At 42.3% G+C, this 10,135-nt stretch overlaps 1 protein-coding gene across 10 annotated transcripts in view; it reads left to right on the top strand.

Annotated features, from left to right (window-relative positions):
* The first annotated feature begins 119 nt into the window (after window positions 1-119).
* Window positions 120-10,135, top strand: part of BCL2L11 (BCL2 like 11) — a 59,492-nt gene continuing 49,476 nt past the window's right edge. The window contains exons 1-2 of one of the 10 annotated variants that reach the window (XM_019516103.1): window positions 120-318; window positions 620-1,040. In XM_019516103.1, coding sequence (XP_019371648.1) covers window positions 635-1,040 — 406 coding nt within the window. In that variant the 5' untranslated portion in view covers window positions 120-318; window positions 620-634. The other 9 variants (XM_019516102.1, XM_019516106.1, XM_019516108.1 and 6 more) reach the window with 9 other exon arrangements.

Genomic DNA, 10,135 nt, shown 5'->3' on the forward strand with positions numbered 1-10,135 from the left:
CGGAGCGGGCGGGCGAGCGCGGGTGGCGGGAGCTGCGGCCGCGCACGCTCCATTGTGACGCAGTGGGCGCAGCCCGCGACTGCCGGGCCCCGCGCAGACTTGCTGCGCTCAGCACATTCGGGAGAACAATGGGCTGGGACGGGGCCGCGGCCGGGCGGCTCCTCCTCGCCCGCCGCCCCCTCCTGCTCCCCGGCTGCGGGGCGGGCACAGCGCGGACCCGCCGCTCTCTCGCCCTTTCAGCCCCAGCACAGCAAGTTTCGGGCAGAGCCGGGCGGGCTCGGAGCGCAGCTGCTTGGCTCGCAAGTTTCACTTCAAAATGTAATGGCTCTTGTCGGCGCCCGGCTGTCTCCAGGAGCGCTCCGGCCGGGACCGCTGGGGGTTTTTGGTCTGTGGAAAAAGGCAGTGCGTTGTTGTCCTATTTCTTTGCTTGTTTGTTTGTCTGTTTGTGCGGAGCAGTTGGGGGAGATGCTTCGCATCCAGTCACTCCCCTGGTTTAATCCTGTCAGATGGAGCTTGTTTCTCAAAACTTGGGGATGGCGCTGTGTGGCTGCAAAGCCCGGGTGTTGTGTTGCTGTGGAGCCGGGAGAGCTTACTCGCAATGTTTTCTCTTCTTCTGCAGGTAAAAAAAGACCAAATGGCAAAGCAACCCTCTGATTTGAATTCCAAGTGCGGCAGTGAAGACAGACAGTTGCAGCCCAGTGAAAGGCCAAGTCAGCCTCAGCCTGTTAGGCCTGGGGCCCCTACCTCTATACAAACACAGTATCAAGGTAACCTTTCAGGTGAGGGGGACGGCTCTTCACCCAGCAGCCCTCAGGGACCATTTGCGCCACCCACTAGCCCCAGTCCGTTTGCAACCAGATCCCCACTTTTCATCTTTGTAAGAAGATCTTCACTGCTGTCTAGATCCTCCAGTGGGTATTTCTCTTTCGACACAGACAGGAGTCCTGCGCCTATGAGTTGCGACAAGTCCACACAGACTCCAAGTCCCCCATGTCAAGCCTTTAATCATTATTTAAGTGCAATGGGTAAGCAAGATCATGGTAAGAAACCTTTTAGCTCATGCTTTATTTTTCTTAAATATATTTTGATTATCCCTGAGGACATGGCATTTCTTCTAGACTATATGCATATTAATCTTGAGACACCAAACTAACCAGTGTTTCAATAAGAACAAAATGTTGTGCAGGCACATGACATCAGGCCAGACTCATGAAAGACGCAGGACATACTAAGACTTGTCCTATGGTTTGGAACTGTGAGTACTGTTTGGGTGCTTTCCCAAAGAATAAGAACACCCAAAGAATAACAAAGTACTGTCCAAGTATCCTGCCTGCTTTTGGTTTCATACCATGTGGTGTATATTCTCTTGAACACAGGATTTGGACTGATGGAATGTCCCTGATAGAAAGTTCTGTATTGGACTAGTTTTAGTTATGTAAATTAGCTTAAGGTCTTGCCACGGAAACTAAGGAAGGTGGGGGCGTAGTAAGAGGTGAAGGCAGTATTGGTTAATATAGCAACAATAATTGTGATAACCACCCCCAGAAATCTTGGAACATAGTACTACGATTGGAGAAATGATTAGAAATGTACCTTGTTTCAATTCTTCACCTTGCCAATCCAGTGGTGGGCTGGGGGTGGGGAGCAGTTTACAAGTCAGACACTGTTCAGTTGTTCTGTTAACTTCTTTGCATTGACTTTTAAAGTTGTCCATACAAATCTTTCTTGGGCTGAAACTTTTGGGACTTATCTGACAACCCTTTTACACATGCTATGGAGAGAACCTGCACAGCCTTTTTTCTGTTTTTAATTAATAGGAGGAAAATAAATGGAAAGGTTTCTGATGTCAGACACCCGTTTTTTTGAGATAAGCATGGAATTGTAATCTGCATCAAAATCTTAAGTGTCACTCTTAAATTGTTTCACTGAAGTACTTGGGATATCTGCAGAGTAATTATCAAATATTTGACTAAGATTTGTGTAGTCCAGAGTTAAGGGACAGGGGTAAGTCAGAATACTAAAGGGTCTTTTCATGTACCTGTCAGCATATCTGATCAGGGTACCCAGTTTGGTGCTGTCAGCTTCTTTTGACTCGAGCACCCATATCTTCATTAGATACCCTTCAGAAAATGCCAGTTCTTAGATTTCACTTGTTTGACTACAGAAAGACAATAGAGCAATTCTTTTGTTGCAGAGAACTCAGAAAGACCACAACAGGTCAGAATTATTTTTAACACTTTAGATTCCTATTTGAAAATCTCTGGGTTGCCTTAAGAATGTTTTGCATGTTTTACAGTGCTAACATTACGTGGCACCCTTGACAGGGTCTGGGGACATCACAGGGTGCCATGACGCCTTGATTGAGAATTGCTCTTAAAACAAACTTCACTATATTCCCTAGGCATAAATTTGCTAAGATGTTTCTGCATCTTATACTAAATTTACTAAATTTGCCCAGATGTCTCCATTTAAAAAAAAAGAAGTGTGTGCATATGTGTACGTGCACATGCAAGTATATACACACGATATTGGTGGTAGGCGTTTTGTCTCCTGAGGTGAGGGCTACATCCCAGGAAAGGACAGAAGGCTCCAGGAGATGCCCCTGTTTTCCTAGATGTAGGGCTTCCCATGTGCATGAATGCTGAGAAGCATCTCTTCCTCTCTCTCCACCATCCTTTGAAGTTTCCTTGAGAGCCCACCCTCTAGTCAGGATGGAAGGGATAGGGCTTCTTTGGAACCTGTGGGTATTTCTCTTTAATCAATGGCAGGAGTTCCTTGTGGAAGATCATGCAGAGTGGTATTTCTTTCCCCAAGCCAAATAGTGGATTTAGCTGCAAGTTTCCCATCAAAATGAATTGAAATTCTGTAAATCAACTTGTCACTTTTGACAGTCTCTTACATCATTTGTGGTATGTTTTACAGATATATGGTTTAATGTAGTTCATTATTTTAAGAACTTTAGGTAAGGCTTGAACTTAAATCTTCAGAACCAGAAGGTAGAAATACCACTGTAATAAGAAACTTAACTATCACAGTTTCCTCTGTATTCCTAATTTAATTTAACCTCCTCCTCTTTAAAAAGAGAGTTTCTTGACCTCCAAAAAGTGAAGTTCCCATGTTCATATCTCAGCAAAAATTGGTTACATTGACAACTTTTTTGGTGAATAACAAACCAAAATTAAGTTTTACATGTTGCTATCAAAATATTTTCATAGGTAATGGTTGTAGTTACAGCTGCAAAGTGCTTACTGTAATATATACCCTTAGGAAAGATTTTCTGACATTATTGCCATAATTACAGCTTAATGCAAGTTTCACAACTTTATTGAGAGAACATACATGGTATTATAGGACAAAAGATGCTAGAGTTTTTAAAATAAGGGTTGGTTGGTCATAGCATGTACAAAGCTGTAATTTAGCTGTGAGCATCATTCTTGCACTCAAGAAAGAAACACCAGTTCTTTCTGTAATCGCAGAAACCTAAACTTTGTCACTCAGTCAAACATGCTCCCTTAAAACTATGGAAATGCTTATTTTAAATAAGTCTTTGTACTACCATTGCTACTTTGGGTACTGTCATAAACACTGGTTGATGCGTAAACTGGGTGGAAAATGCTAAGGTCACTCGAATATGGAATGTACTTGTTTTCAAACCTGGTTAAGCTCATAAGTAGGAACCTACCAAGTTCATGGTGGAAGTAGAGCGAGTGGTGGCTCCTTTAATCTTGCACGTTCTCCTGTATGCACCTCTCCTGTTGCTGATTAGTGTAGGATCCTGCAGCTCCCTCCTGATCAGCAGGGAAGCTAAAACTGGTTTTAAACATGGTGCCATCTTTGCCTCTCCGCCAGTCAGCAGCAAACAGCAGGGCCATCTGGGGCCCCTCAGCCAATCAGTGGCAGGAGGCAAAAGTGGCACCATATTTAAAACCGCAGTTTTTGCCTTCCCACTGATCAGGAGTGAGCCAAAAGCGGAGCCCCTCCAATCGGCTGGGGGGTGTGTGGGGAACCTGCAAGATTAAAGGAGCCACAGCACATCCCACTTCTGTCATGAATTCGGTAGGTCTCTACTCATAAGATGCAGTTGTAAAGAGACTTTACTTTTGCCCAAGGAGCACAGTTTCCTACAAGTGTCTTGTTGTTTGGTTCTTGAACTTGGCTTGTGACTTGTTGAAGAGATCAGTATCTCTGAAGTGCTACCCAGGGGAGGGTCCAGACTTGTAGTTCCTGTGGAAGCAAAACTCCTGTTGGACCTGATGGGAATTTTTCTGACATAGGAACTTTTGGACTAAGCCCTTGAAATTTTGAGTGCCTAGTCTGTCTGCAGTCTCTGAGAAGGAACTGAACTTGATTTAGTAGCATACAGGGATAAGTAGTTGTGTCAGGCTAGAATTGGCAATATTTGATAAATGGTAAAAATAACCCCATCCCTGTTAAATATGTAGTTACTTTATAAAAGAAACTTATGGGATGTTAATACAATGCCAGCAGAAGTTAACTACTAGTTCAGGTTCCGACAGTGGGCTTATCCCAAACAAAAACATTAAGGTTGAAAGTGTTTCAGTGGAGTCCAGCTAGCAACCAAAACAGTATTACTTTTGTTACACAGCAGTTTTACTGTCCTCTTCTCATCCCTTCCCTGCTTCAGAATGTTAGACTACCTGTTCGTTTAGTAGTCCTCTATTGCTCATCATTGCCCTCCAATACCTACCATATACCCAACTATACCCCCTCTCTTGCCTTGGAAATATTCTAGGTATGTATGGCTGATTCTTATACATTATATGCATATTTCAAGAGGAGTACCAAGGATCCCTTGGCACCCATTTGAATTGTTAGCTTTCAAATGATGTTTTTGGCATGATGCAAAATGGTATGGATGTATGTAAGCATGTATGTGGCTGTTGTGAGGTGCCAATCCTGCAAAAACCTAAGCAGGTGTTTTAATTTGAGTGTATAGTGATTAATTCCATTATTAAAGTTAAATGAGACCTAAGATTATATTTTTCACTATAGGTTGCAGCAACTATTACTGTTTTTAAACATCTAACGTTGTATGTCTTGGTATTAATAGCCTGTTGCAAATTGATCTCAAAAAAAGAATGAACGTCACAGTAATGTAGGAAATTTAGAGACAATTTTCTATCTTTCCTCTTTTGAGCAGAAGTGTTAGTTAGGCAGGCCTGTCTACTGGACCATAGGGTTAATTATGGCAGAACTGTCTCTGATATAATTGAGATCTTATTTCAGTTTAAAAGTTTAATGTTTTAAGTGCTGTAAAATTTACATATTCCCTCCCTTTGCTTGGAAACATGGTATACCAGTAGGGGATTCAAGGTGGAGTTAGTGTTCCTAGTATAGAGACATTTGAGGGAGAAGTTGCTGTGATTGATAGAGCTTTGTGTGCAGTTGCAGATTCAACCAATCATTTTCACACCTGGCGAACTGAGTCCTGTGTCTTACTGAAATAATTTTGCACACAATTATGTCATTTGGGTTTTAATGTTGCCCTTTTCCCACATCCCTGTAGGGAAGAGTTCAGATTGACAGTGAGCAGTATGCTTGTATGCCGCAGATTACCCTGAGTCTGTGCTTGCCAGTGTTCACGTGAGCTGGGTGGCCAAAAGGTGCTTGCCATAGCCATTGAACCTGATCTGCAGTTTTAGTGGGACTTCTGCATGGGAGAGGAGGAAGAGAAGGCCTTTGTTGCTTTGGGAGAGGGTATTGGCCCTGAGGCCTGACTGACACAAGTCAAAGACCCCAGCTGAGTTGGGTGGGGGTGTGGTAGGGACATTTGGCTTGCTTTAGGGAATAGTTTGGACTGCATACCTGAGGAAATGTTCAATCCTTCAGTAGATTGATGGTGATGATACATGTGTGAACTGCATAAGGTGTCAGGGAGCAAGCAGTAATTTATGTCCTAATGAAGTAATGAAATAGGAAAGGTAGGTGAGCAAGCAATAATGGGGATGAGCGCTAGTGAGGTAGGGCTGGGAAAGGGGAGAGAAATGTTTATCTTGATTCATATGTTTTATGAAGTGTGGAAGAGTCGGTCACTACCATGAAGTATGGAAGAGTCAGTCATGGGAAGTACTTGCATACATGATGATAACTACATAAATGATTGCTCATTTCAAAATGATTTTTTAAAAATAATTTAGGAAATCCAGGGACAAAAGCATTTGGTAAGACTGATGGATTTGAGCATTTTTTATTTTAAACTCATGTGGTGTGCTCGCATGAGCAGGAACATGCATTTTCCATGGGGACAAAAAGCAGCGGCACAATGTGTACTACTGCTACTTGTCCCTGGGGAACGGCCATGCCATGCATGCTTTAGTGCACAGCATGTTGCCTTGGTGTCAGCAACTGTGCTGGCCCCAGCAGCCTTACCTGGGGGGCCTTTGGGAGCTGCAGCTGGAGTGATACAGCAGCAAGGAGCCTGGCTGGCAGCCAGAGTATGACTGGCTGGCCAGGCTCTGGTTTTGGGCTGCATGCACTGCTGCCACATGAGCCACCCTGCCTTTTTAGGTGTGGGTTAATTTGACCCCTGGGATTTTCTGGCGTCAACCCCGCTTTATTCCCTGCGCTGTAAATTAGCAATGCAGGGAATGCTTGTGTGTAGGTTGCTGCAGACTGCACATCCACGCTCATGTGGATGGATATGCCCACTGGGTGCATCTACACATACGTTTTACTGCAGAGTTGACTAATTAGATTTGCAGTGAAGTGTCAGAGTCTACACGTGCACCAATATTAGGGCACAGTAAATTAAATAACTCCTCTATAGGACGGTATCCTACGGTACAGTAATTTACTCCACCAAAATGCATGTATAGACTGTGACAAGGGCTGACTAGGGCATTAGGGTGCTGGGGAAGGGCTGCTTGCTGCCTTGCCTTGCACTTTAGCACCATTGTGCCCCAGCCAGCCCCTCTGCCTCCTGATGCCACCACTCAGACCCTGGGGCTGACTCTGTGGGCCCCCTGCCAGCCCGGGGCTACTCTTCCCCGGCTCGAAGTGTAGTCTTGAAATGGGGTCTTAATTTGCAGTTGAAAGATAAATTGGTCCCAATTTTACTGTTACTTAAATTTATGTGGGTGGTGGGGAGGGAAATTGGGTTTTTCTGCTTTTGGTCTTCATATACATAAATCCCAGAGATGTGGGTTCCCTGGAAAATTTTGATTTTTCCAATACCCTAAATAGTGTTATCTGATTTACCATGTTTATTTGACTTATATTTAGTAAACAAAACTAAAAAAGTACCCCCGTGTTCATTTTATGTCCCAATAGCCACTAGTAGTTAAACTGAAATATTTGATTAGAAAAAAAATTAAACATAGCACACTTAGTGGCTTAAACATTATATTCAAACAAATTCAAAACTTTGTGGAAAACTTATTTTTATTGGAATACTTGTAAAAATATAAAGACAATACACAATAGCATGTACTTCCCTTACATTGTTTGTTTAAATTTAACAAAAAAAGGCACTGAAAACTGTTGACACACTAATTTTAGCACGGCCAAAGAACTGTGTGATATGCTGTGGTTGTCCACTCATCTACTTCAACAGAGTTTAACTTTTGTCCACCGAGGCCATTGCGGCATCTCCAGTTTCACTGTCACTATCTGTAGAATCAGTTGCGTTACTTATTAGCTCCACTTCAGAATCAGATTGAGGCAAATCTGATTCAGAACTACTTGAACCACATTCTCTTTCGCTAAAAGATGGTTTTACCAATGAGTCTATGGGCAAGGGCAACTTACCATCACACTGCATCTTCACTAATTGTGCTTCTGACTGATTCTCCAGAAGCAAGAGATTTTGAGAAATAGAAACAAGTTTAGCGCTGCGTTCTTTTGTTAGTCTATTCCTCTTTTTTGTCTCGAGTGAGCTGCAAGCCTTCCAGTTCCATTCACAAGAAGCTGCTGTTGGTGGAATGCTTAGGATTCTCAGAGCAATCCTGGACAACAGTCGGGTGTTTACAGTATCCCTTCTACCATGTGAGAGGAGACGTATATTCTTTGCTGCCTGCCAAATGATGTATGTGCTCCGAAGTTTTTCTTTTGCCCGGTACTCGGGAATGTCTGTCGGGAATGTCTGTCATCACAGCTATTTCATCGCTGTTGGGGACGTTCTTAGCTACTTCCATAATTGTACTGAGAGCAGTAGATAGATCATCTTCTGATCAATGTTGTCCTCTGTATTGAGGATTCAAAAAGTTTGCTACCAGATGAACTGGATGACAGCAAAACTCCAATGTCTGGTAAACATTTGTTTGACTTCTTTTTTGGATAGAGGTGAAGAAGGCAAAAGCTCAATTTGATTTTCCGTGAGTTGTCTGAATATCTCTGGAATATTTGAAAGGCTTGGTGCACCTCCTACAAGTTTCTTGATAGCCACTGAAACTACTAGTAGCAAATTGAATGCTTCTTGAACTTGGAACGCAGAACACGTTATTGTTGAGAATCTGCTTCCAAATATTCGTGGGCATAATCTGGGATAATATGTCATCTACTGAAACACACTGCAAACAGTTCTTTGTGTGCAGCAAACTATTTAAACGCTTCGTAGCTGAGCCCCATCTAGTTTCTCCTGGCAATAAAAGTGCATTTTCCTTCCCATGCTTCTCTTTCTGTAATATCTTCAGTCTGATTAGCAACATGATGATTGTTTTAATACCTTCACAATCGCTTTGCTGTTTGCCAGTATTGTCTTCATTGTAGTCACACTTATTATGTCCTTTGCCAGAAGATTCAACCCATGAGCAAGACAACCAGATACTATTAAATGAGGATGCTTGCCTTTAATAATTGCATGCAGCTTTCATGTTACTTGCATTATCAGTTGCAAGGGCTTATACCCTGGAGGGACCTGCAGTTTCAGTCTCTTCACTCAGTAATTTGACTATGTATTCACCTCTATGACGAGAAGATTTGGTAGCAGTTGCTTTCAGGAATATTGGTTCAGGTGTTGCTAATATAATGTTCAATAAAGTTAAAAATGTTCCTTATATATTATTCCATCCATCTGACATCAGAGTCAGTGATTCTGCTTGACCAATCCTTTGAATAACCATTGTTTGAACTCTGTCATACTCTCTAAGAGAGAATGTGATAAGCGATAACATGACGGTGACTTATATGATGGGCAAATTAGTTTGTAATGTTCCTTCCAGTATTGATTTGCAGTTATGGAAAGAGGTGTATGACTTGCAAATATAGCTCAAGCTGATGTCTTATCTGCTTTTTCTTGATCTTCTTTTGACATTTTGTCCACAAAGCTTAATGAAAAGCTTGACTGTCTTGAACAGCTTTTTATGGTGAATGGCATATCTGGTGCTAGGGATCTTGAAAGCGAGGATCCTGCTGCTTCTTCCCCCAGACATAGCAGCTCAGTATTTTCATTTTCCATTTTTTTTGCAAATCTGCTATTTCACTTGAGCTACCAAGTTCCTGCAACAAAAGAGGGAAAATATATTTTTATTTTAGCCTGTTGTAGTCTGGCCTCGTCCATCAGAAGGAGAAGCGGCAGGGAGCTTGCTTCCCCCCTCCCTGCCAGAAAGAACACTGTGCTGTTCAACTTGCTGTTCAGTTGCCCTGGGACTGCAGAGCTGAAGGAACGTATACCTCTGCCATTGGCCAGAGCGCTAAATTCGCACTGCTGGGTTGAAATAGTTAACTATTTCTCTATTATGTAACTTTAAAAAAAATACATTGGTAAGCCTAAGCCACTTAGGTGCTTAGTGCAAGCAGAAAAGCAAGATGCAAATATTTTAAATAATAGTCCAGAGTGCATTAACAACCTTTAAAATTATGTTTTAAAACAATGTAGATGCTAGTCTATACTGTGTGTTGTTTAATGCATTAATTTGTTTGCTTACATAGGATTCTTGAAGTAGACTTTTCTCAGATGATGTTGTTCCACCACTTCATTGTATTAGTTTTCTCTTTATGGCTTGTACTCTTTCAGGACAGTTTCTACATGTTATTAAATGTTTCTTCATTCTTGTTGTGTTGTTAGCATACTCCTGCCTGCAATATTTACATCTACCAACTTTCTCCCTTCCTTCAGTGGATTGAACTTGACTATAATACTAGCACACACTAGTTTTTCTGATTAGGCATTATTATG

The sequence above is a fragment of the Gavialis gangeticus genome, unplaced genomic scaffold (assembly GCF_001723915.1).
Source record: "Gavialis gangeticus isolate Ggan-Ray unplaced genomic scaffold, GavGan_comp1, whole genome shotgun sequence".
Classification (NCBI taxonomy): domain Eukaryota; kingdom Metazoa; phylum Chordata; order Crocodylia; family Gavialidae; genus Gavialis; species Gavialis gangeticus.